Source organism: Leucopleurus acutus (assembly GCF_964270905.1).
Source record: "Leucopleurus acutus genome assembly, chromosome: 6".
In the NCBI taxonomy this organism is placed as follows: domain Eukaryota; kingdom Metazoa; phylum Chordata; class Mammalia; order Artiodactyla; family Delphinidae; genus Leucopleurus; species Leucopleurus acutus.
In genome coordinates this window covers 118,000,922-118,028,220 of record NC_139149.1, presented here as the reverse complement: position 1 = coordinate 118,028,220, position 27,299 = coordinate 118,000,922, and the positions used below count along the sequence as shown (strand labels likewise).

General features: G+C 56.4%; 1 protein-coding gene across 1 annotated transcript; it reads right to left on the bottom strand.

Moving 5' to 3' along the window:
• Window positions 1-1,102: 1,102 nt before the first annotated feature.
• On the bottom strand, window positions 1,103-23,686 carry GPR35 (G protein-coupled receptor 35). Its single transcript, XM_082841693.1, has 2 exons — window positions 23,590-23,686; window positions 1,103-2,330 (listed from the first exon to the last, which is right to left on the bottom strand). The coding sequence occupies exon 2, from the start codon at window positions 2,318-2,320 to the stop codon at window positions 1,403-1,405; it is 918 nt and encodes a 305-aa protein (XP_082697819.1). The 5' UTR covers window positions 2,321-2,330; window positions 23,590-23,686; the 3' UTR covers window positions 1,103-1,402.
• Window positions 23,687-27,299: the final 3,613 nt, after the last annotated feature.

Genomic DNA, 27,299 nt, shown 5'->3' with positions numbered 1-27,299 from the left:
CCCCAGCCCCTGGCCTTGTGCCTGGGCATGGACTGTGGCATCCTTCCAGGCAGGGGGCTCTGTGGGGGGTCCTTTCTGGGCCTCTCCACCCAAGGCTTCTGCTCAGCCCAGCACCTTTGCCGGTCCGCACCTCCGCCCAGTTACCCTGTCCGCCCAGGCCACGTGGCCCCTTGTAAGTTCCATCCTCCTGCGGCCCTAGGCGTGGGGTCCCCAGACTCCTGTGGCAGGCAGAGCTGGCCCCTGGCCCTTCTTCAAGAATCCAGGACCCCCACCCGCTCTCGGGGACCCTCTGAGGGACCAGAAGGGCTCCCAGGCCAGCCGTTGGGGCTCCCGGTCTGCAGGAGGGCGTGAGGGCCTGGCGCCTCGGGGAGACCAGGCTGACCGGTCGTCTGTCTGTTGGTTCCTCGTCTCCGGCTCTGCCCTCGTGCTCCCTCCTCACCTTCCTCAGATGCCCCTTCTCGCTCTGCTCAACGTCTTCCTCACTCTCGTCTCTGGCCGGGCCTTCTCTCCTGCTCTCCCTATCACTCTCCCCCCGTTGCTTTCTGTCCCCCTGCTTCTTTCCTCCACACTTCCCACCCCCATTGCCTCTTGCCTTCTCCTCGTCTGTCTCTCATTCTCTCCCATCTCTCACTTTTTCTCTATTCCAGAGACTGTCTCTGTCTCCAGGGCCTCCTCACGCCCCGGACTGAGGCACGTGGGGCTCCTCCCACCTCTGGCCCTTACAGATGCTCGCTCGTGTCACCTGCCAGACACAGACGTCAACCGCCCCCTCCGCCCCTCCTTACACTTGGCCTGGGAGCTCAGGACCAGCTGCCTACACTCGGCACGGCCCGGGCCTGGGCCTGGCAAGGCAGATGAGAGCCAGCCCTCCAGGGCAGCCAGCGTGGCCCCTCCAGGAACTGCCAGACGGATGTGGAGTGTGGGCAGGGGTGGGAAGCAGGTGGCAGGGCCCGAGGAGAGCCCCCACGGGGAAAGCTCTAGAAAGTTACCTGGGAAGATGCCCCCAGGCCCCCACCTCCCGCCATGTGAGTGTGGGTGGCACACACAGAGCCTTGGTCGAGAGCTTTATTCCGGCCCCTGTGGGGCAGCAGCAGAAAGCTAGCCATCAGAGCTTCACAGCACCCAGGAGGCCCCACCCCCCGGCACCCCAGAGGTACCAGGCTCCGGGTGCAGCCCCACCCAGGGCTTCTGGTGTTGGCCTCGCTCAGGCCTCATCCTCCTGCCGTCTTCCCTGCCCCTCTTCGGCCCCAGGGCTAGGGGTGTCTCCTCCCCACGCTCCGTGCCTGGGCTGTTCTGCCCACCTTGGCCTCGTGAGAGCGCCCCCAGCCCGACCCCGGAGCTCCTCGTCGCTGCTCACGAGTCCCCGCCTCGGCAGCACCGCCCAGGAGCCCGTGGCCACCTCCTAGGCCAAGGTCACACACAGAGAGTCCTGGCTTTTGTGGGCCTTGGCTCTGGTGCGGAGGGCGGTCAGCGCAGATGCTTCCTGGAACTCCTTGGCCATGAAGTAGTAGCAGATGGCGTCCAGACAGCAGTTGGCGTCCGAGAGTCTGCTAGTGATCTCGAGGGCAAGACGGATGGCACAGGTACGCAGGCCCATGGCCGTGCGCAGAGTCAGCACCACGTGGAAGGGCAGGAAGCAGACCACGAACACGGCCAGGTTTGCCAGGACCATGCGGGAGGCCTTCCGGGTGGCTTCCGCCTGGACTGCGTCGGCGGCTGGCCTCTGGGCCAGGGCGGTCACCACCTGCAGAGAGCAGAAGACCAGCACGGCCAGCTGCAGGTAGAAGCCCAGCAGCGAGAAGACCACGGTGTAGGATTTCTGCCTGGAGCGGCTGGAGAAGCAGAAGCCAACGTCCTGCATATCCAGGAACCAGCGAAGCACCAGGGAGCCCAGTACCAGCACCCAGAGCACGGCGCACACGGCCACGGCCTGGCGTGGGGAGCGGAGCCCACGGGCTCGCAGTGGGTGCCGCACGGCCACGTAGTGGTCCACGGCGATGGCCATGACCAGGCTGATGCTCATGTACCTGTTGGCCAGGTAGATGCCCTGGGACAGCTGGCAGAGTGGCGAGTCTGTGCTGCTCTTCAGGAAGTGCAGAAAGAAGGGCAGGGCGCAGAGCAGGCAGAGGTCAGCCACGGCCAGGTTGGCCATGTAGACGCGGGTCTCCGTCCAGCGCAGCAGGCGGCAGCACAGCACCCACAGTGCCAGGCCGTTGAGCAGCAGACCCAGCACCAGGAGCCCGCCCGTGTAGATGAATAAGATGTACCTGACCGCCTGGGGCCCGGGGAGCTCCCTGGAGCCGCAGGTACTGTTGTTCATGGTCCTGGGGCTGCAGGAGGGGAGCAGGGTGTGAGGCACGCAGGCCGCAGGCCGGGAGGGGAGCCCGGCCCCGCCCACCTCCGGCCAGGGATGCAGGCAGTGAGCGCCCACCCCGCAGTCAGGAGCCCCCAGTTCACCTTCCCAAAGAAGAAATCAAAAGGAGCTCTGAGGCACCCTCCAGGCCGCCCCCCACCTGCTGGATGGGTGGGGAAACCAAGGCCTTCAGAGGCCCGCGGGCCCAAGGTGCACGGTGAGCAGACCCAGGGCTGGACCCAGCTCCCCTCCCCTCTCCCGAGCCCCGTCTGCAGGGACCTGCCTGCCGCTGGGCAGAGAGGAAATCGGGAGCCCACCGTCCACCTCCAGTCCCAGCCACCCCAACTCTGCCAGCTCTGGGTCCCAGGGACCCTCACTCTGCCAGCTCTTGGGATGGGGGATCGGGGGGCCAGCCTCGCCCCAGACCCAGTACCATTCTCACAGGGTGGGGGGACGCTCAGAGGCGACTCCAAGACAGGCCGAGGACAAAGCCCAGGGTCGCCTATTGACTCCTCCACCCGCTCGGCAAACCCAGCTGCAGGTGGTGCCCGCGTCTGTTCCACACCTGCACCTCGGTGGGCCGGCACCTGCCCCGCCTGGCCTTTCCTCGCTGCCGAGGTTCAGGACAGCAGGGTCTGTGGCTCAGTCAACCAGCTCTCCAGAAAACTCCAGAACTCCGTCTCCCTCCTCCCTCCTCCCTCCTCCCTCCCTCCTCCTTCCTCCCTCCCTCCCTCCCTCCTACCAGTGCTTTATCCTCTTCCTGAGGGCACAGTGGCTGGGGCCACCCCAGGCGCCAGCCTCCCTCCCTCCCTCCCTCCGAGACCCTCCCCAGCTCTCTGCCCTGAGGTCCCACTTAGATTGGCCTGAGGCCACCCTGGGGTCAGGAGTCCCCTTGAGCTCCCTACAGCCAGGGCCATGAGGGCAGCCCTGCTCCTCCGGGTGCAGACCCATGGCTCAGAGCCGGCCTTAGGGTGGCCCTGGGCGTCGTACACCCTGTCATCAGAAGCACGCACGCACGTGGCCTCACCCTCCGTGCCTTTCACTCCCCTGGACATGCTCCGTGACACAGCCCGGGGCTGCTGGGATCAGCTCACCAGGGTGGAGGTGGGCGGGGTCAGCGCTCTGACATTCGGGGCCGGGGCAGATGGTGCAAAGGTCAGGCTCTGGCTTCACCCCGAGCCGGGCAGCACCCGGGGGTGCTGGTGTCAAACGTGCGGGACCACGGAGCACGCATGCGTGAGTGGCGCACGCCCACCAGACCCCCTCCCATCCCCCCACCTTTGTTTCTCTGGCTGGAAGGGCCTGGAGGGGTGGGGCGGGAGTGGCCTTCCTTCCCCCATGGGCACAGGCCCTGTTGGGGGCTCGCTGACCTTTAGGTGAGGTAGGGAAGGGGGTTCAGTCCACTCAGGGGAGGGCCCGCAGCCAGGTTGGTGTGTTCTGCTCCGCCGGCCCCCTCCCCACACAGGAAGGGAAGAGTCCTGGAGCCCGCGGCTGCAGTGTCAGGTTCACTGGTGTCCGGCATGCGGGCGCCCACTTCCTCAGCCACGGCCCCCTGGGAGCCTCCAGGCCACAGGCCACTAGGGAGGCAGGAGCTCAGACTGTAGCCAGAGCAGAAGTCTTCCACCAGTTACCCCCATTCCACCTCTGCTGAATTATCAACGGCACATTTGCCAGAAATTACATTTTCATGGGCCCTTTCACTGTGTATGAAATCTCTACAGCCCCTAAGGAGCCTCTCTCCTTGTTTTTGCAAGGTTCTGCTTGTTCTCTCCCTGTTCTGAGCGACACTCTGCACGGGTTCTGTGACCCCCAGACCCACGCAGGCAGTCTCCTCAGACCCCGGAACCCACTGGAACAACTGCTGGGATCCTCCCTTCCCGTCCGCCTGCCCTGCTGGCCGCAGCCAGGCCAGCTGTGTGTGGCACCCCCAGCCCAGAGCCCTCGGAGCCTACTGGGAATGTCCCCTGATTCTGCAGGCCCAGCTGCCACAGGGGGTCCTCCGTGCCCTCTCCCCACCCGAGCTGGGTCCAGGGCCTGCCCCTCACTACTCGGGCCAGTGGTGCTGCACCAGTGGGTGGCTGCTGTCTCTTCTGGATCACCCGCAGCCCAGGGCACTGCCTGGGCGGGAGAAGAGGAGGCAGGCCTGTCCCCTCCCTTGATGCCCTCCACGCAGACGGCTGCCTAGGGTCTGGGCCCCGGTCCACACACCCCGGGGCGTATAACTTTCAGTGTAGCCTCAGTGTGGCCCAATATTTTGTGCAGGAAAGTTAAAAAATCTAACTGCAGTCTTTCAATTTTCCCTTTTATAATAAAACAAACTGTCAGGGAGAAGGACACCAACTTTGCAAGCGTCTCAAGGTGCACACAAGACTCTGAGGAAATGCCTTGCTCGTGGCGCCTCATCTCTGTCCTTTAGGGTGAAAAAAGTTTGGGGAGTCAAGTCTCAAGGTCCAGCTCAAACAGCATGGGGTCCCCAGAAGGCATGGCAACCAGTTGAGGTCCCTGCCTGTGCCAGGCGAGGGTGTGGGGCCCTCTGTGGAGAACAGGGGCCCCAGCTGGCCTCCTGCTTGGATGTACAGACCTGTCACCTCCAACAGACACTGTGCACCATTGCCCTGTGGCGGCTACGGCCCCTTGCAGCATGGCCGGTGCTCAGGGTGCTTGGCTGTCAGGGGCCCTCTGCCCGTTCCTGCTGGGGGAGGCTGGCCCGAGGGGTAGGAGGACCTCAGAGGTGTCGCTTCCTGCTCCAGGCGTGACAGTGAGATCAGTTGGCCTCCCCTGAAAGACGTAGGAAGGCACCCTCTGATTATGCACTGAAATACCTTTGCTGTCACCTGGAGATAAGTCTGGTCATGTTTGGGAGGTCCGAGCACAGCGCAGCCTCCCGCCAGCCCTCCCTGCTGGCCCCCCAAGGAACCCCGCAGACTCCCTGAATGGGATCTGGGGCAGAGAGTGGGCGCAGACCCCCGTTGCCTGGGCACCATAGCGACCTCTGGAGCTGGGACCCCACTTTAGAAATAGCCCAGGATCCAGGACAAGTTTCACAAAGCAGTGCTCACTGTGCTAGGAAAACCCCACTCAGATGCCTCCTCCTCCAGCTTCAGATGCTTGTCTCAACCCACGGATACATTTCAGAGACTTGAATGAGGTGGGAGTCCAGGCCCTGGGAGACACCCTAAGTTCCTCTGCACTGCTTTCCACGCTCTGCCCCCTTTCTAGACCATCACCTCCCGCAGATCTCCTCCATCAGGACACTCTGCTGAGGTTCAAAACCCTATCCCAGCTCCCACCTGCTGAGACCCCATTCCAGCCCTCACCTGCTGAGACCCTATCCCAGCCCTCATTCCGCTCTGAGACCCCTGGCCCCAGGGGTGCTGGCCTGCTGGCACTGAGCTGCCAAAGCCTATGCAGGTGCTACCTGATGGGGGTGGTGGGGAAGCAGGGCTGAGGTGAGCCGGTCCCCCTGACTGTACGCCTCCTTCAAGCCGGCAGGCGGTGGGCAGGCTGATGACAGCAGAGTCGGGGTGACATGGCTCCCCACCACCTGCACCAGCCCCACCCCAGGGCTGCCTGGGGGAGTTTCTGGGAGAGGAAGTGGGGTGCCAGAGGCCGCCTGTGTCAACATCTCCAGAGGAGCGGTGTGCTTGCTAAGACAGCACTCGCTCTGGAGACGGCCCGAGCTAGCGAGTCCAGACCACCAGGCGGCGCGGAGGCACCCTCTCTCCCATCGTCTCTGGCCTCTCTGGATGGCGCTGAGCCTTTCCCAGGGCTGAGCCCCGTGGCTGCGGTCGGTGCCCGCACGCCACCCCAGCACGCTGGCAGGAAGGCCCTGCACCTTCGCACGCACTACACCCACGCTGACGCTGACGGGGTGACCGCGGACACACGGGGGCTTCCTGCAGCTCTGCTCCAGCCGCAGGCTCGTCCCTCCCCTCCACCAGCTGCACCTCGTCACACCCACCTTCTCAGGGGCCTTCTTTCCAGACCATCCCTTCCCCTGGTCTAGAGTGTTCTCCTCCCCGGCTCCGCCAGGCCCTCCCGGGGCGTTCTCTTCTCCCCACTCTGAGCTCAGGGCTGAGACACCCTGCTCAAAGGGCTACTCCCGCCCCCTGCAGAGCCCACCTCCGGGCTACACAGCCCTCCGCTTGGGTCCTGCAGCACCTGGCCTCAGCACCTCTCTCTGCACAGACTGCCAGGGGCTGGGAGAGCTCCGACCCCAGCCCTGCCCATCTCCACAGGCAGAAACTGAGGCCCAGGAAGGGGAGTGGCTGGCCCAGGCCTCCTAAGCCTGCAGAGACCCTGCCCAGAGGCCCCTGAGGAGGGCCCGGGCTCCACCCTCCAGACCCAGGCCTGAGGGTCCCGCCGTGGGCTCCTCCCCTGCCTTGCCTGCTCTCTGCCCGTCCCCCGACCCCCAGCCTCCCCAGCCTCCTCCCCCGGCCCCTCCCTAGCCCCCCACCCTGCCTGGCGTCCTCCACAGGGCTTCCCCTGAATGTCTACTGTGTCCTTGTTCTGGGACCCCACCCACTCTTGCGCATAGTAGGGCCTCAACAAATCCCGTTCACCAGTCAGCAGGGGCCCCAACCGGAGAATCCAACCGGGTGGCCAGCGCCAAGGAACAAGCAGATTCTTGGCCCATAGCGGGCGCTGCAAACGGGAGTAGCCGCAGGCTCAGAACCCTGTCGGCCTGGAGTGGGATGGAGCGTCTCTCCGCACCTCCCTGCCCCACGGCCCTTCCATCCACTGGCCCTTCGGCCAGCTCCCTCCCAGTGGAGGGAGCTGGGGCTGCTCAGGGGAGGGCCGGGTCCTTTCCTCAAGTCCCACTGGATCCCCGGGGCTCCGAGAGGCCTGGCCCATTCTCACTGCCGGCTGGTCTCAAAACCATAAAGGACCCTCCTCAGAGAAGGACCGGGAAGGACCCCACTGCTGGCACCCACCGTGGAGCCCCCCGCGCCTCGTCCCAGCACCCTCCTCTCCGGCTTTGCACCTGCTAGGGAGCCCACGTGGCAGGCCTGTGGGTGGTGGTGGTCCAGGCGCACGTCTGAAGGAGGGTCTCTCCTGCCCCTTCCTCCCGGCCCCCCACCCCTCCGAACGTTTGGGGTTTGAGAGAAAAAGGCTGCTGGCAACAGCTGCAGCTGGGAGATAGGCATCACTACCCACCCTATCTAGGTGAGCCTCCCTTCGAGGGACGTGCCCCCCGGAGGCGGAGTCACTCCAGCGTAGGCTCTGGACGTGGCCCAGGGCCCCTACTGCACCGCCACCCGGGAACCTCACTGCTTCCCGGGCCCCAGCTTCCTCACCTCGGGTGGCAGCGAGGCCCCTGCCGTCAGGGTCAAGGAGGGGACAAAGCCCTGAGAGTGGGGGATTCAGGACCCTGGCCGAGAAAGAGGATGAAGGACCCTGAGGACACCCAGGTGGGGTGTCCTGAGCTGGGCAGTGTGGCCCCTGGCCAAGGGCCTTGACCCACACAGGCTGTCCTCCCCAGGCTACATACACTCTGTGTCCACTCCGACCTCACTCTACACTACGGTCTGCCCCTCTTCTGTGCCCACCCTCGCCGCCCCACGCGTGGGCAAACGTGCTGGACATGGCTGGCGGGGGGCGGGGGCGGGGGCGATGGCCAGGTGGGCGTACCCAGCACGGGGCAGCGCGCAGTCATATCGCGAGGCTTCACAGAGGGCAGGTCAGGACCTGGAGGCTTCTTGAAGGAGGAGGCCCTGGAGCTGGACCTGGGAGGTGGGAGGAGTGGAGAGGGGGAGGGGCTTCCTGGAAGATGGAAGCACGACGCCTGCCTGGGCTCTGGGACAGAAGGCTGGAGATGAGCCACAGCCTCTCTTGCACGATCCCCAGCACAGCTGGGCGGACGGGGCAGCTGGACTGCCCGCAGGGGGATGTGGCCGTTGGCGCAGGCGGAGGGGGACCCCGCGCAGCAGGCACCTCCAGAGCCTGGCGGCCGCGGAGGCTGGTGAGCCTGGCGGGCCGCGGAGGCTGGTCTTCCGTCGCGCCTCTCGGCCTGAGGCAAAGGAATGCCGGGCCCACCACCTGCCTTTAATCTAGTATGCGCTGACTCTCTGTTCTCGTGGATTTGCATTATCTTTGGTGTATTGAAATATTGCACCGAAGGAGCCTTATCTTGATTACTGACTTCTGTGGGGCCTCGTAGATGTGCCGGGCCGAGGCCTCACCCGCCTCACCCTGGCCCAGGCGCCTGGCCGGGATGGCGTGGGCCCGTGGGCCCGTGGGCCCTGGGCTCAGCCTTGGGCCTGGCATCCCTGCGAGGCTGAGAGAGGAGGCGTGGGCTTCTGTCACGGCAGGTACTTTCTGTTCCCCTCTTCTCAGAAACCAGGCCTGGGAAACATCCCTCCCGCCTCCCGCTGGTTTGGCCAAAAGCCAGCCTGGGGGCCCTGTCATCTGCCCCTGCTCTCACCGTAGTGGGGCAAGGGGGGGGTGACTGCAGGACGCCACGCGGGGAGTGGAGGAGGATGGGAGCACACCCCTCAGGAAACTGCGGGTGATGGGGACAAGGCTCGGGGGAGGAAGAGGATCCCCCTCGCCCTCCTCCCGCTGGCCGGCAGCCCTGCCCTGGGCCGCCCGCTCTTCCTCCCAGTCCCTTCAGCCTTGTCCCGGGTCCTCACGCCAGCCACTCGAGCTCCCACTCAACACTGCCCCCGCACCCTGAACCGCTGCCGGCCCTGTTCGCACTGGGCGGGCTGCTTCTCCCCTGCAGGCCCTGGGCCCTGGGTCCCCCCTGAGCCATCAGACCAGCCTCAGCTCCCCAGAGGAAGGCCGGGAGAGGCAGGGGACAGACCCTTCCGGTCCGGGCTGCCCCCTCGCCCCCTCCTCTCCGGCACCGTCCCTCTGTCCCCTCACCCAGCAGCCGCTGGCCTCTAGGAGCCCTTCTCTGCTGGGTCTGCCCCCCACCCCCCCGGCCTGGCTCTTCCCAGCCTCACTCCCTTTGTCTCCCTGCAGGTTGGTCGGTCTCTCTCTCTCTCTCTCTCTCTCTCTCTCTCTCAGGGGCAATGGATGAGCCCAGGTCCCCGGCTCTGCCCACAGCCTCACAGCCCCTCAGGGGACCCGGCGGTGGGATCCACAGACCAGAGGCACGGCCAGATGGGGCCTCGCAGGCCCAACTGCCCGCCACCTGGGGAGAGCCACCTGCGGAAGGCACCTTCTGTGACTGGACATTGGGAATCGGCCAGCAAGGGGACGAGGCCAGGAATCAGCCCTCTGTCCTCGGGCGCCTTCCTGGCACCTTGGCTGGCCTCCTGTCTGCTGGAAGCGCACTCAAGTGTCACTGGCTGGGGTGACACAGTGGCTGGAATTGGACAGGAGCCGGGGAGTTGATCCTCATGGGGCAGGAGACCTGGGGTTCTCTGTACTAGACTCCCTACCTTGATATACAGCTGAGCTTCCCGTAATAAAAAGTTTATAAAAATAGAGACACAGGTGCGTGGCTGGGGAAGGGTCTGCGTTAGGTGGGCAGATGAGGTGGCCGGTCAGCAAGGGCACGTGGAACGGGAGGGGCTGCCTGCCCGAGTCCAGCTCTTCGGCCCGAGGTGTCCTCAACCCAAGACTTGCCCTGTGCCAAGCCTGGCGCTCACCCGGCCGCCAGCGCAGGGCCTCGGGCACGACCCACGACTTATCTCCGTGCACTGCCCGCTGGCCGGGGGCACGCGCGGCAGCCGGCAGCTCTGCCACCCACCTCCCTCCTAGACCCCACCTCCTGCCCGCCAGCCCCGCCTGGCTCAGCGGCAGATGCTACCACGGCCAGCAGGAGCCCTCCCGCGGAAGGCCTCCAGCCCCTGCCCCTGCAGCTGCTACCTCTGTCCTTCCACAAAGCCACTACGTGGCCTCTGAGGCCCGCCCTGCTCACCCTGCCCCCCGTTCGCTCATTCGTTCACCCACTCAGCAAATGTGGCTGAGCGGGGAAGGGTGTGGGCAGGAGGGCAGGGGGTGCCAGAGCCCTGGCAGCCGCCCTCAGGGCCTGGCTGTGCCGCAGACAGGGGACAGGGAGGTCAGCTCCCACGGGCCACCTTTGGACGCCCACTGTGTCACCCGCACGGGCTCGTGTTTCCCCCTCAAACGGTGGAGTCAGTGGGACGCAGCCAGAGAGGGAGAGCACCGGGCTTGGAAACACCAGGGAGGACGTGGCGGCCACGCCGCATGCCTGCCCTCGGCCTCTGGCCTCCACTGCCACCCGGTCCCCACCCGGCCAGGGAGCCCACGGGGGGCCGGCTCTGAGCGGCCCAAGGATGGCTGCCCTGTTTCCAGGAACGAGCAGGCGCATCCGGGGCGGGGAGCCTGTGGTCCTCTGGTCAGACAGCCAGCGCGGCAGATGCTCTCCAGGCTCTGGAATGTCCCTCCGTCTGTGACCACCACACAGGCCAGGGGCCCGGCGGACAGAGGCCATGGGTCCAGGGCACGCACTCCGGTGCCCTGGGACGGGCATCCCTGGCGTCTGGCCATCCCGGCGCCACTACTCTCTCACTGCAAGCTCCCCCACCCAGTCCCCCTCGTAAACCCCTGGTGCCCCCAGACAGACCCCGCTTCCGCCCTCCTATGCTCTGCAGCCCCTTCCTACCCCCGTGCTCCCTTCGCCCTGGGACCCCTTGGCGCCCAACAGAGGCCAAGCCAGGGATGTCCAGTCCTCTCCCAGCTGGCTGAGGGCAGGGGCACCTGACGGCCCATCGGGCCTCCTCTGGGGCGGCTCCCAGGCCGCCCGCTCCGTCACCTGCCCTGAACCCCGGGACCCCTCCCGCAGGGGCGGTTGGTGGGCCATGGTGCTGCTCCAACCGCAGGTTCCTGCCTGCTCCAGGGTCTCCTTCCCCTTTCTCTGCCCAGGGTTTCTCTGCCTGGAAGGCAGCTGCTGGCCCCATGACAGCCCCCCCTGGGACTCCACATCCCCGGGCGGCCCTCCAGCCCCAGCATCCCACCTGGTCTTGGGCTTCCCTTCCCAGCAGAGATGGCCATCCCGGCCCGCGCCGCCCCACCCGGGCATCCCCTGCCCACTCTCCGCCCTCCTTCCTCACCAGGTGGCCAGTCCCCTGCAGGGGCCCCCACTGCCCAACAGCAGCTCCCAGGCCCTGCTCCCGGCGAGGACCTCGGGCTGGGGAGTCCAATGGGCAGAGAGCAACCCAAGTGTGTGCCCAGCACACATCATCCTTGCCTTAAAGTCAGCAGCTGGATTCAGAGCAGGAGGGGGCGCGTCTCCCTTGAAAGGCTCCTGTCTCTCCACGAGGGGTTTCCCCCTTCCCCCCTTCCCTAAGAGCAGCCGGCCTTTAGCTCAGGCTGGTTTCAGCCAGTCTGTCTGGGGCGAGCCCAACTTAACAAGCACCCCACCCACCTATGCACATGTATGTATACACACATGCATGTACATACACGTGCACGCACACACACATGCACACGTACAGAGACACACACACGTACAGAGACACACAGACGCAATCACAGACACAGATACATGCATACACATATATGTATACATGCATACACGTATATGTACAGCAGTTCAGGGCAGATTCATGGGCCCTACCCTCGCACCTGCTCACCCTCACCTGGGCCACCAAGCTCTGCTCTTACCTCCCCCACCTGCCCGTTCTGGGCCCCTTGCAGCAGGCCTGCCACCCCATCCACCAGCTGTTCGTTTCCCCCCACTATCTGCTGAGGGCCCTCTGGCAGCCCCTGAGCCAAGCAGCTGGTCTCCTGCTTGAGGTCAGGGTCAGTCTGCACAGCCCCATGTGGTGGGGCTGCACGTCCAGGAAGTCAGTACTGGGGCAGACTGGTCAGACTGCAGGGCTGTGGAAAGCTGCTGGGGCTCTTCCTGCTTAGATAAGCGGCCAGGAGAGGGGTGGGGCGTGCGGAACGTGCCCCGGCAGGGGGGGTGGGGTGGGGGGGGGGGCTGGCTGCAAGAGCAGCTTCCGGAGCAGGACAGAGCACGACACAACTCGTGAGACCCGTCCCCAGGGAAGTGCTGCCGGCCGAGAGGATGGGCCCCTTTTCGGCCATGGTGCTGCGATGCTCCCCCCGCTGCACTTCCCCCTCTGGAGAAGCCTGGCCTGGGTCTGGCTGACTGCTTGCCTCCCCTGGGGGCCCAGCCCTCTGCAGAGCCTGGCTAGAGGACAGTAAGTGCCTCAGGCCCATACGTTCTCCCAAAAGACAAAAGACGTCTGCACGCACAGTGTCTGCTTCTCCCAACCCCTCCTTGCTCCGCCACTGGGATTTGGGACCCACCATGGTCAGCACATAGAGGCATCCTCCCTGAGGGCCCTCTGGCTGCCATGTCGTAGACCCAGCAGGCCCTGGCAGACCACCTTGTTCCATCTCCCAGCAGCACTGTGCAGAGGTGAACTATCCCTAGTTCTTTACTTTTAAAATGTTTTAATGAAACGTTAACTAGGTCTAATGCACACCAGGTACCTGTGCACAGGTAAGGGGGAGGCCCTCAGATGGCCTCTGAGGCCCCCTTGCATGCTGTCTGGATCTGGCCGCAGGACCCAGGGCACAGGCTAACTGCTGGGCCACTGCCCTTCTGGCTCTGAGACGGTGGTGCACTCGCCTTATTTTGCTCTTTCCTCTCTGGCTTCTCCTCTCACATCCCTGTTGTTCTCCATCTGGGTCCCTAACTTGGGGTTTGCTGGGGTTTGGTCCTGGGCCCTTTCTCGCCCCATCACACACTCTCCATACAGATTCACCCAGTCCTGTTGATTCAAGAATCACCCCTATCCCCTGACCCCTCTGCCAGCTCCAGCCCAGACCTCTGGACCACACATGGACTGTCCACAAGGCATCTTCTCTTGGACATATAACAAGCACTTTAAGCGCAACTTGACCAGAACTGACCACATCATCAAGCCCCTTCATCATACCCCCATGCTGTAATCTTCCTTCAGAGTTCCCCATCTCAGAGAATGATCCCTCTTGTGGCCCAGGCCAGATATTTGAGTGTCATTCTTAACACACAAATTTCCACTCCCTCCTACATCTAATCAGTCATTGATAAGTTAAATATGCAGATTGTAAGCACAATAGCAATCATTGAAAAGATAAAACAGGGAGGCATAATAAATAAACCAATGGAGGACATAAATGGAATATGAAACAAAGTACTCAATCCAAAAGTGGGAGGAAAAGAGACAAAGAATAGATGAGATAAATAGAAAACAATAGCAAGATGGTAGATCTAGCCCAACCATATCAATAATCACATTAAATATAACTGGTCTAAACACTCCAATTAAAAGGCAAAGATTATCAAACTGATTAAAAATGCAAGAAGTGACAATATACTCTCTAAATGATATACACTTTAAACAAATAGATAGATTAAAAGCAAAAAATGAAAACAAAGTGAAAGAATGGAAGAAGATGTAAAATGAAAACACTAATCATAAGAAATTTGGGATGGCTGTATTGATATCTAAGTAGACTTCAATACAGGGACTCTTACTGGAGATAAAAAGATGACACTTCATATTGATAAAAGGATCAACTCAGAAGAATAAATAGACAAATCCACACTTATGATAGGTTATTTTGACACTCCTCTCTCAGTAACTGAGAAAAAAATTATTAAGGATACAGTAGACTTGAACAACATCAATCGACTTGCCCACACTGATGTCCACAGAGCAGCATACCCAACAAGAGCAGAATACCCATTCTTTTCAAGTACACATGAATAGTCTCCAAAATAGGCTATATACTGGGCCAGAAAGCAAGTCTCAAAACAATTAAGAGCATTTAAATCATATAGAATATGTTCTTCAAACACAACACAACTAAATGAGAAATCAGTAGCAAAAGGTATAAGCTATCTAAAGAATGCCCAGATATTTGGAAATTAAGCAACATAAGTATAACAGACTCAAGGTTAACTAGGTAATCAAAGGGAAATCAGAAAATATTTTGAACTAATTGATATGAAAACACAACTTATCAATATTTGTGAGATAAAGCTAATGCAGTGTTTAGAGAAAAACTTGTAGCTTTAAGTGCTGATACTGGGAAAGAGAAAAGGCCTAAAGTCATTCATCTAAGATTTCACTTTGGGAAGCTATAAAACAACAACAACAACAAACTAAACCCAAGCAAGTAGAAGAAAGGAAATAAGAAAAGGTAAAAGTAATATAATAGAAAAATTACAACAGAGAAATATCAATAAAATGGAAGTTGGTTCTTTGAAAAGATCAGTGAAGCTGGTAAACCTCTGGCTAAACTGATCAAGAAAAAAAAATCCAGACAAAGGATCATTCACTCCTTGATCAGCTGGAGGCAATGGAACTCAGACTGGATACAAACAGACTGACTTTAAATCCCAGCGCTTGCTACTTACTAGCTGTGGCCAGATGATCTCTGTGTTCCTCTTTATCCTCATTTTGTAAAACACACATAATACAAGATTATGTATTGGAGCCTGAATCAAGATGGCAGAGTAGAAGGACGTGCTCTTACTCTCTCTTGCAAAAAAACCAGAATCACAACTAACTGCTGAACAGTCATTGACAGGAAGACACTGGAACTCACCAAAAAAGATACCCCACATCCAAAGACAAAGGAGAAGCCACAATGAGAAGGTAGGAGGGGTGCAATCCAATAAAATCAAATCCTATAACTGCTGGTTGGTTGGCTCACAAACTGGAGAACACTTATACCACAGAAGTCCACCCACTAGAGTGAAGGTTCTGAGCCCCACGTCAGGCTTCCCAACCTAGGGCTAGGGCAATGGGAGGAGGAATTCCTAGAGAATCAGACTTTGAAATCTAGCGGGATTTGATTGCAGGACTCTGACAGGACTGGGGGAAACAGAGACTCCACTCTTGGAGGGCGCACACAAAGTAGTGTGCACATTGGGACCCAGGGGAGGGACCCAGGGGAAGGGCCCGGGGAAGTGACCCCACGGGAGACTGAACCAGACCTACCTTCTAGTGTTGGAGGGTCTCCTGCAGAGGCAGTGGGTGGCTGTGGGTCACCGTGAGGACAAGGACACTGGCAGCAGAAGTTCTGGGAAGTACTCCCTGGCGTGAGCCCTTCCAGAGTCCACCACTAGCCCCACCAAAGAGCCTGAAGGCTCCAGTGTTGGGTTTCCTCAGGCCAAACAACCAACAGGGAGGGAACCCAGCCCTACCCATCAGCAGTCAAGTGAATTAAAGTTTTACTGGGCTCTGCCCACCAGAGCAACACCCAGCTCTACCCACCACCAGTCCCTCCCAGCAGGAAACTTGCACAAACCTCTTAGATTGCCTCATTCACCAGAAGGCAGACAGCAGAAGCAAGAAGAACTACAATCCTGCAGCCTGTGGAACAAAAACCACATTCACAGAAAGATAAACAAGATGAAAAGGCAGAGGACTTTGTACCAGATGAAGGAACAAGATAAAACCCCAGAAAAACAACTAAATGAAGTGGAGATAGGCAACCTTCCAGAAAAAGAATTCAGAATAATGATAGTGAAGATGATCCAGGACCTTGGAAAAAGGATGGAGACAAAGATCAAGAAGATGTAAGAAATGTTTAACAAAGACCTAGAAAAATTAAAGAACAAACAAACAGATGAATAATACAATAACTGAAATGAAAACTACACTAGAAGGAATCAATAGCAGAATATCTGAGGCAGAAGAACGGATAAGTGACCTGGAAGACAGAATGGTGGAATTCACTACCGCAGAACAGAATAAAGCAAAAAGAATGAAAAGAAATGAAGACAGCCTAAGAGATCTCTGGGACAACATTAAACGCAACAACATTCACATTATAGGGGTCCCAGAAGGAGAAGAGAGAGAGAAAGGACCCGAAAAAATATCTGAAGAGATTACAGTTGAAAACTTCCCTAACATGGGAAAGGAAATAGTCACCCAAGTCCAGGAAGCCCAGAGAGTCCCATACAGGATAAACCCAAGGAGAAACACGCCGAGACACATAATAATCAAATTGGCAAAAATTAAAGACAAAGAAAAATTATTGAAAGCAGCAAGGGAAAAACAACAAATAACATACAAGGGAACTCCCATAAGGTTAACAGCTGATTTCTCAGCAGAAACTCTACAAGCCGGAAGGCAGTGACATGATATACTTAAAGTGATGGAAGCGAAGAACCTACAACCAAGATTACTCTACCCAGCAAGGATCTCATTCAGATTCGATGGAGAAATCAAAAGCTTTACAGACAAGCAAAAGCTAAGACAATTCAGCACCACCAAACCAGCTCTACAACAAATGCTAAAGGAACTTCTCTAAGTGGGAAACACAAGAGAAGAAAAGGACCTACAAAAACAAACCCAAAACAATTAAGAAAATGGTCATAGGAACAGACATATGGATAATTACCTTAAACGTGAATGGATTAAAAGCTCCAACCAAAAGACACAGGCTTGCTGAATAGATACAAAAACAAGACCAATATATATGCTGTCTACAGGAGACCCACTTCAGACCTAGGGACACATACAGACTGAAAGTGAGGGGATGGAAAAAGATATTCCAGGCAAATGGAAATCAAAAGAAAGCTGGAGTAGCAGTACTCATATCAGATAAAATAGACTTTAAAATAAAGAATGTTACAAGAGACAAGGAAGGACACTACATAATGATCAAGGGATCAATCCAAGAAGATATAACAATTATAAATATATATGCACTCAACACAGGAGCACCTCAATGCATAAGGCAACTGCTAACAGCTATAAAAGAGGAAATCAACAGTAACACAATAATAGCGGGGGACTTTAACACCTCACTTACACCAATGGACAGATCATCCAAAATGAAAATAAACAAGGAAACAGAAGCTTTAAGTGACAAAATAGACCAGATAGATTTAATTAATATTTATAGGACATTCCATCCAAAAACGGCAGATTACACTTTGTTCTCAAGTGTGCACGGAACATTCTCCAGGATAGATCACATCTTGGTCAAGCCTCAGTAAATTTAAGAAAATTGAAATCACATCAAGCATCTTTTCTGACCACAACGCTATGAGATTAGAAATCAATTACAGGGAAGAAAATGTAAAAAACACAAACACATGGAGGCTAAACAATACGTTACTAAATAACCAAGAGATCACTGAAGAAATCAAAAAATACCTAGAGACAAATGACAATGAAAACACGATGATCCAAAATCTATGGGATGCAGCAAAAGCAGTTCTAAGAGGGAAGTTTATAGCTATACAAGCCTACCTCAAGAAACAAGAAAAATCTCAAATAAACAATCTAACCTTACACCGAAAGGAACTAGAGAAAGAAGAACAAACAAAACCCAAAGTTAGCAGAAGGAAAGAAATCATAAAGATCAGAGCAGAAATAAATGAAATAGTAGCAAAGAAAACAATAGCAAAGATCAATAAAACTAAAAGCTGGTTCTTTGAGAAGATAAACAAAATTGATAAACCATTAGCCAGACTCATCAAGAAAAAGAGGGAGAGGATTCAAATCAATAAAATTAGAAATGAAAAAGGAGAGGTTACAACAGAGACCGTAGAAATACAAAGCATCCTAAGAGACTACTACAAGCAACTCTATGCCAATAAAATGGACAACCTGGAAGAAATGGACAAATTCTTAGAAAGGTATAACCTTCCAAGACTGAACCAGGAAGGAATAGAAAATATGAACAGACCAATCACAAGTAATGGAATTGAAACTGTGAGTAAAAATCTTCCAACAAACAAAAGCCCAGGACCACATGGCTTCACAGGTGAATTCTATCAAACATTTAGAGAAGAGCTAACACCCACCCTTCTCAAACTCTTCCAAAAAATTGCGGAGGAAGGAACTCTCCCAAACTCATTCTATGAGGCCACCATCACCCTGATACCAAAACTAAAGATACTACATAAAAAGAAAACTACAGACCAATATCACTGATGAATATAGATGCAAAAATCCTCAACAAAATACTAGCAAACAGAATCCAAAAACACATTAAAAGGATCATACACCATGATCAAGTGGGGTTTATCCCAGGGATGCAAGGATTCTTCAATATATGCAAATCAATCAATGTGATACACCATATTAACAAATTGAAGGAGAAAAACCATATGATCATCTCAATAGATGCAGAAAAATCTTTTGACAAAATTCAACACCTATTTATGATAAAAACTCTCCAGAAAGTGGGCATAGAGGGAACTTACCTCAACATAATAAAGGCCATATATGGCAAACCCACAGCAAACATTATTCTCAATGGTGAAAATCTGAAAGCATTTCCTCTAAGGTCAGGAACAAGACAAGGATGTCCACTCTCGCCACTATTATTCAACATAGTTTTGGAAGTCCTGGCCACAGCAGTCAAAGAAGAAAAAGAAATAAAAGGAATACAAATTGGAAAAGAAGAAGTAAAACTGTCACTGTTTGCAGATGACATGATACTATACTTAGAGATTCCTAAAGATGCCACCAGAAAACTACTAGAGCTAATCAATGAATTTGGTAAAGTTGCAGGATACGAAATTAATGCACAGAAATCTCTTGCTTTCCTATATACTAATGATGAAAAATCTGAAAGAGAAATTAAGGAAACACTCCCATTTACCATTGCAACAAAAAGAATAAAATACCTAGGAATAAACCTACCTAAGGAGACAAAAGACCTGCATGCAGAAAACTATAAGACACTGATGAAAGAAATTAAAGATGATACAAATAGATGGAGAGATATACCATGTTCTTGGATTGGAAGAATCAACATTGTGAAAATGACTATACTACCCAAAGCAATCTACAGATTCAATACAATCCCTATCAAATTATCAATGGCATTTTTTATGGAACTAGAACAAATCATCTTAAAATTTGTATGGAGACACCAAAGACCCTGAATAGCCAAAACAGTCTTGAGGGAAAAAACCGGAGCTGGAGGAATCAGACTCCCTGACTTCAGACTATACTACAAAGCTACAGTATAATCGAGACAATATGGTACTGGCACAAAAACAGAAACATAGATCAATGGAACAAGATAGAAAGCCCAGAGATAAACCCACGCACCTATGGTTAACTAATCTATGACAAAGGAGGCAAGGATATACAATGGAGAAAAGACAGTCTCTTCAATAAGTGATGCTGGGAAAACTGGACAGCTACATGTAAAAGAATGAAATTAGAACACTCCCTAACACCATACACAAACATAAACTCAAAATGGATTAGAGACCTAAATGTAAGGCCGGACACTATAAAATTCTTAGAGGAAAACATAGGAAGAACACTCTTTGACATAAATCACAGCAAGATATGTTTTGCTCCACCTCCTAGAGTAATGGAAATAAAAACAAAAATAAACAAATGGGACCTAATGAAACTTCAAAGCTTTTGCACAGCAAAGGAAACCATAAACAAGACAAAAAGACAACCCTCAGAGTGGGAGAAGATATTTGCAAACGAATCAACGGACAAAGGATTAATCTCCAAAATGTATAAACAGCTCATGCAGCTCAATATTAAAAAAACAAACAACCCAATACAAAAATGGGCAGAAGGGCTTCCCTGGTGGCGCAGTGGTTGAGAGTCCGCCTGCCGATGCAGGGGACATGGGTTCGTGCCCCGGTCCGGGAAGATCCCACATGCCGCGGAGCAGCTAGGCCCGTGAGCCACGGCCACTGAGCCTGCGCGTCCGGAGCCTGTGCTCCGCAACGGGAAAGACCACAACAGTGAGAGGCCCACGTACAGCAAAAAAAAAAAAAAAAAAAAAAAAAAATCGGCAGAAGACCTAAATAGACATTTCTCCAACGAAGACATACTGATGGCCAAGAAGCACATGAAAAACTGCTCAACATCACTAATAATTAGAGAAATGCAAATCAAAACTACAATGAGAACGGGCTTCCCTGGTGGCGCAGTGGTTGAGAGTCCGCCTGCCGATGTAGGGGACGTGGGTTCGTGCCCCGGTCCAGGAGGATCCCACATGCCGCGGAGTGGCTGCGCCCGTGAGCCATGGCCGCTGAGCCTGCGTGTCCGGAGCCTGTGCTCCGCAACGGGAGAGGCCACGACAGTGAGAGGCCTGCGTACCACAAAAGAAAGAAAGAAAAAAAAAACCTACAATGAGGTATCACCTCATACCAGTTAGAATGGAAATCATCAGAAAATCTACAAGCAACAAATGCTGGAGAGGGCGTGGAGAAAAGGGAACCCTCTTGCACTGTTGGTGGGAATGTAAATTGATACAGGCACTATGGAGAACAGTATGGAGTTCCTTAAAAAACTAAAAATAGAATTACCATATGACCCAGCACTCCCACTACTGGGCATATTCCCAGAGAAAACCATAATTCAAAAAGACACATGCACCCCAATGTTCATTGCAGCACTATTTACAACAGCCAGGTCATGGAGCAACCTAAATGCCCATCGACAGACGAATGGATAAAGAAGATGTGGTCCATATATACAATGGAATATTACTCAGCCATAAAAAGGAACGAAATTGGGTCATTTGTTGAGACGTGGATGGATCTAGACACTGTCATACAGAGTGAAGTAAGTCAGAAAGAGAAAAGCAAATATCGTATATCAACGTATATATGTGGAACCTAGAAAAATGGTACAGATGAACCGGTTTGCAGGGCAGAAATTGAGACACAGGTGTAGAGAACAAACGTATGGACACCAAGGGGGGAAAGTGGAAGGGGGGTGGTGGTGGGATGAATTGGGAGATTGGGATTGACATGTATACACTGATGGGTATAAAATGGATGACTAATAAGAATCTGCTGTATAAAAAAGTAAATAAAATAAAATTTAAAAATTCAAAAAAAAAGGAAAGAAAAGAAAAAAAATCCATAAATTACTAATATCAAGAATGAAGGAGGATACATCATTTAGATCCTACAGACATTAGAATAATAATAAAGGAACATTATTAATAACTTTATGCAGAGACATTTGACAACTCAGTTGAAATTCACAAATTCCTTGAAAGTCACAACTTGCCAAAATTTGTAGAAGAAATATAAAATTTGAATAGCCTGCATCTATTAAAGTTGTTGAATTTATAATTAAAAACCTTTCCATAAAGAAAACTCCTGACCCAGATGATGTCACTGGTGAATTCTATCAAACATTTAAGGATGAAATAATGCTAATCTTAAACACTTTCTGAAAATAAATAAGGAGGAACACTTCCCAACACATTTTCAAAGACAAGCTTTACCCTCATAGCAAAACTAGACAAAGATGGTATTACAAGAAAACTACAGATTAACATTATGTATGAACATAGACACAAAAATCCTTAATAAAATACTTTTAGCTGATTGAATCCAGCAATATAGAAAACAAATAAGCCACCATGCACAAGTATCCCAGGATTGTAAGGTTTATTTTAACATTAGAATATCCATCAATATAATTTGCTATACTAATAAAATAAAGGAGAATATAATCCTCTTAATAGGTGCAAAACAATCATTTTACAAAATTCAATACCATTTATGACAGAAACTCTCAGCAAACTAGGAACGGAAAACAGGTACGCTCAAAACCACAAAATATCGCTGAGAGAAATTAAACTGTCAAAAATGGATAGCTACACCATGCTCGTGGGTCGGAAGGTCCCACCCAGTTCTCCTCATGTCCATCTGCACAACCAAACCTATTAAGGAAGCACGAAGCATCTCGTTCTGCGGGCTTTGCTTTCCAAGCAGACCACAGCACTGCCCTCTCCCCTCAGCGCCCCCCGCCCGGTCCCCGCGCACCGGGACACCCTCCTGTCTCGCTTGCAAGAAGGCAGCAGCCTTCTGGTTGGTTGCCTCCCCCCAGTCGTTCCTGAGACTCCAGCCAGAGACAGATGTCAAGCAGGCACACATGGGGCCCTGCTTGAAACTGCCATGGCTCCCACTGCCCAAGACGTGAGACCCCAGCTCCTGGAACGGCCTCGGGACCCTCACACGCTTCTCCAGCCTCAGCTCTTGCCTCGTTCCCCAAGCCCACTCCCCGCACTGCAGGCACAGAGAGCTTCTTTCCATTCTCTGAGGGTGCCCGGCTCTTCTGCCAGCCCCTGCCCTGCACCTGGCTGACCCCAGGCTGGTCGAAGACCACCCAGCCCCACCGCCACCCCCATGCGTCACCTATCACCTCATTGTCATAACTCTCTGGGTGACCCGTGTGCAGACAGTCCAACCTGGAGCTGCACGTGCTCACAGAGGGGCTTCAGAATGAAGGGACTAGGGGAGCAAGATGGTGGACAGGGAGCGCAGATGCCGGTGGTCCCGTCCATGGGGCTTGGGGGATGAGGGCTGAGCCCACAGACATGCACACGTATGCCCCGGCACCCCGGCATCACATCTGCCCAGGCCCCGGAACCTGCAGGGCACCTGGCCTGGCCCCGGACGGCGCAGCCCCAGCCCAGCCCGAGCCAGTGCTGGCTCCTCAGCCTGCAGCCTCACTTCCTGGGTGATTTGTGAAGGGACCAGGTGTCCCAGGCAGCTGAGGACAGGCCCCGGCCCTGTGTGTCGGGGTGGGGGTGGGGGGAAGGGGCGGGGCAGCGGGGTGGGAGGCGGGAGGCTTAGGAAATCGCGCACAGGCGTGCCCCTGACTGAGCCTCCACAGCCACTGGTCCCAGGGACCCCGAGTGAGCAGGCTCCCAGGCCGGACTCGGGGCTGTGCGGTCTGGGCAGATGCAGCCTGTACTCGCCAGGGATCAGAGAGGAATGGCCTGAAGGTCGCTGCACAGACTGGACACCCCCGGGCTGCGGCCAGAACCCTGGAGACGGAGAGGGCCCCAGAGCCGCAGAGCCGAGTGCTCCTGGGACGGGCGGGCCCAGCCTGCCCCAAAGCTTGTCCTCTCAACTAGAAAGGACTCTTCCTCTGACGGAGCAGCCATGTCCTGGGCCACGTGTTGTCATAAAAACTCAAGTGTCCCCAGGAAGAAAGTGCCTTTTCCCTTCACTTCAAACGGCAGCAAAAGCTCCGTTAAATCTGTTACACGTCAGGGAAGAAAAGAAATTCAGCAACGGTACAAGAGCCATAAACGGGACACTGAACGAGGCTTGCTTAGGAACGGAGAGGGGCAGACAGAGACAGAGACGTAGAGACAGAGAGGAAGGGCTCGCTTAGGAACGGAGAGGGGCAGACAGAGACAGAGACGTAGAGACAGAGAGGAAGGGCCTGGAGCGTCTGAGCGCCAGGCCCGCACACTCCGGCCCCATCCTGCCTGCTGCTCGGGAACCCTGCCCCGCCGGGCGCCCTCCCTGACAATCGCTCTCAGAGCACCAGGATCCCGACACTCACCCCGGAAGCTCTGCCGCCCCCAAGCTGACCAGGCCTAGGGAGGGAGGGAGGATGGTGAGAGAGAAGGTCCAGGCTCAGGGCTGAGCAGGACTCGGGTCCCACCGAGGAGGCGCTGCCGGCTGTGCCTGGAGCAGGAAGTGAGTTTACCACAAGACTCAAGCAGACGGCTCAGGGCGAAGTCTTCTGGGAAAGCCCGGGAAAGGAGGCGTCCTCACCTGCACACCCCCTGGCCCGCCCCTCTGGGCCATCCAGGGCCACGGCACATGGGAGGGAGGCCCCCAGTGGCATGTCCACAGAACAGGGACCCCAGGCAGGGCCTGGCCCTAGACACAGCCCTGGGCTCAGCACAGGGCACTCAGCTTGGTGTGGGTTCCGTGAAGCCCAGGTGGGCCCAGAGTAGGGTCCCAGTCTGTGTCAGTCAGTATAGTGGAGGCTTGAGGCAGCAGTGGGCGCCCCCGGGGCCCCAGGCCGTCCCAGAGCCTGCAGGGGCCCGGCCTTCTGCGGTCCCCCTCAACCCGGGGGATCCTGCACTGGGCCTGGGGGCCAGCATCAGACATGATATTAGACAAGGCCCGAGGTTTCTAACGCATCAGGAGTCCCACCACAGGCGGGAGGGGGCACGGCCACCGCAGCTGGACGGGCTCAGACCCCGGAAGACCCCCGGGAGCAGGCCCCTTCCTTCACTCCCCTCATCGGCAGACCTGGGCTGCGCCGGACCCACCCGAGCAGACGCATCCAGACCCGGGAGTCCAGGGCAAACCAGAGGGCCAGCGCGCGGACACGGGACGCCATGTCGGTGTGGCCAGAGCCCGGACGGCGAGGACACTGGAGCCCAGAGGACAGAAGCTGCGCTGGCAGTGGCTCAGCTACGAGGCGACCGTGTGCAGTGGAACTGCGCCTGCCTGGCTCCTGAGGCTGGCCTGGCGCAGGCCCCCTTCAGTCGGCCGGTGGCTGGCCACTGTGAAGGGATGATGTAACGGCTGGCGCAAGCCTGGGGCTGACGGCAGGAGGCGGCCTGGTGCTTGGGGCACGGAGGCCACCCCCGACGGCGCCCTGCCTCTCAGTGCCCAGACTCTGCTTCCTCTGGCTCAATAAACAAGGCCGGCGCCCGCTGCGCCAGCTGTGGCCTAGAAGCCCAGGTGGTGGGCGCCTTCCCATCTGCAGCGGCCGCGGTCCTGGCCTTCAAACGACCCCGCCGTGGGACCCAGACGGGGCCCTCACCCAGCGAGGGACCAGGACTCTCCCCAGACGGGCACAGCGAGGGTGTCTGGCCGAGGGGAACCGTGAGTCACCCCACGGGCTCCTGCGGAGAAGCCGGCAGCGTCCACCCTCTGCCCCGGGAAGGCCCACCCCCGCCTTCTGGGGTTCTGGGAGTCCTGGTGCCTTGCCCGGGGCGGGAGGCCAGTGGTGTTGGGGCAGCTGACAGCATTTTACTTTTCAGGCCCCTTTGGAAGGGGGGCGCTCCGCGCAGCCCCTGTCTGAACCCTCACGGGGTGAGACAGTGCACTGGCTTTCTCTGTTTTCACGTAAATGAAGTGCCGTAAATGAAGTGCCTCGAAGCGAAGCAAGTGGGGAAGCGAAGGGGATCAGTGTTTCACAAGAGTTCAGACGCGGTGGCCCAGCTCAAGTGCACCCCCCGGAGGCCTCCCCAGACCGCCCCGGTGGAGCAGGGAGCCCCAGGCTGGCCCGAGGGAGAGGTGTCCAGCACACAGCTGGTCGTCCAGGCAGGGCCATCGGGTGAGCTGGCCGACTGCAGAAGGGCTTTGAGGCTGGGCAGGGACGTGTGGGTCTGGAGGTACCCCTCCACGCCCCAGCCGATCTCGGGACCGAGCTCTTCAAGGCAGTGGCGGCTGCAGAGAGCACACGCACCCTGTGGAGGCTTAGAGAGAAAGTCCACTCCAGGGAAGGCTGCGGCCACGGCTCAAGAATCAGGAGCAGCCTGTCTCGGTCGTGCCGGGACAAAACACCGCAGGCTCGGAGGCTTAACCACAGACATTGATTTCTCCCAATTCTCGAAGCTGGAAGTCCAAGGTCAAGGCACTGGCCAATTTGGTTCCTGGCGGAGCCCCCGTCCTGGCTCGCAGAAGGCCGCCTTCTGTGTCCTCACGCGAAGCTCTGCTACCTCTTCTAAGGACACCCACGGGGTAACCTGCCGGGGAGACCTAGCCAGGCGGGGTGTAAACACCCTGCATTTAAGCCCCATGTGGGACTCCGGATGCACGTGTCAGACCTCCCCTCCTACCCTTATAAACATCCTGCACCCCAAACTTGTTTTCGTGTGGCCTCCGAGGTCCAAGAAGAGTTGATACCATGGGGTTTGGAGCTGGATCACCCACTGCGCCTGGTGACAGGGGCCTGTCTCTGGGCACAGGTGGTGGTCTCGTCCCGTCCGAGGGTTTGAGATACACGGACAGCAGGGTGACAGGGCAGGTGGCTGGGGGCCAGGTGTGAGGCCGCCTCTGGTCACTCATGAAGGAGCTCCAGCTGCAGGGCAGAGAGAGCCAGGCCTGGGCCCACTGACTGCAGAGGTGGCCGGGCTCCAAGAGGAAGGACCCTCCCCCGACAGCAGGTGTGCACAACAGACTCCCCCAGATGCCCCCGCCCACCTGGCCCTTAGGCCCTCTACTCCTTGGCTGCGCTCAGGGAGAGGGAGGGGACGTCCAGACGTTTGCGAACCACTGGGCATTCAGGTCCTGAGCTGACACTGACCTCTGGCATGGCCTCATGGGCCCTGCCAGGTTGGGACACAGGAGGCTGTTGACAGTGGAATCTTGCCAGGACCGGCTCCCAGCGGGCAATGGCGTCACTTCCTGGTCTCCAAGCATGTAACTGGGATTCACATGTGCAAATGACCAACACCCTCTCTGGGGGGGGTCAGAGATGCCAGTCAGGAAGGCCAAGGGCGAGGCTGAAACCGTCACCCACCCCAGACAACAAATCGCAAACGGTACCTCGGGGGAGGGTGGAGACTGGGACACCCCCCCCACCTTGAGCCTCCGAAGACCCCGGGGTGGTCCCGTCAGGAGTGGCGGCCCCAGCCCAGCTCCACGCGACTCAGAACTCGGGGTTCCCAGGACAACTCCTGCCCCCCGAGGGCAGCATCAGGCCCGGCAGCGCTCCGTCACGGTGCAGGTCAGGAGAGACGAGGACCAGCCCGCGCTTTCGCGCAATGGAACGGCCACTGGCAGTTTTTTCCAGACTGTGTTGTAATACAGGACAAAGAGACCCAACTGGCTCGACGCCCCAGTCATGGTGATGACACGGCGTTGAAGTCAGAGGAGGAAGATGGGGCAGGAGACAAACCAGGCCATGATCGGGGCACCAGAAATGGTTAGGGGTTGAGGGGTCCAGGGGTCAGAGGCCTGCAGGCTATCCCCTCCCAAGTCAAGAGCAGAGGACCTCATCCCGCACCTCCTAGAAGGAAGCAGGAGACTGCTGGGCGCCGGCGGCAGCATTCGCACCAGAGCCCGTCGGCTGGTAGACCAGATGACTAGAAGGCAGCCAGGTGGGGGGCCCAGCATGGACGGGGAGTTGATGGCAGCGTGCTGCTTCAGCCACTCGCAGACTGCCGTGTGCCGCCCCTCCAATTTTCTCACTACCCACCTCCTCCTTCCCTACACCAGCCCTGCACCCCTCGGGCCACCTGGTCACCCCCCGTGTCTCAGCAGCCGGGCGGGAGCCCCACACCTGCTCCCCCAGTGACAGCCAAT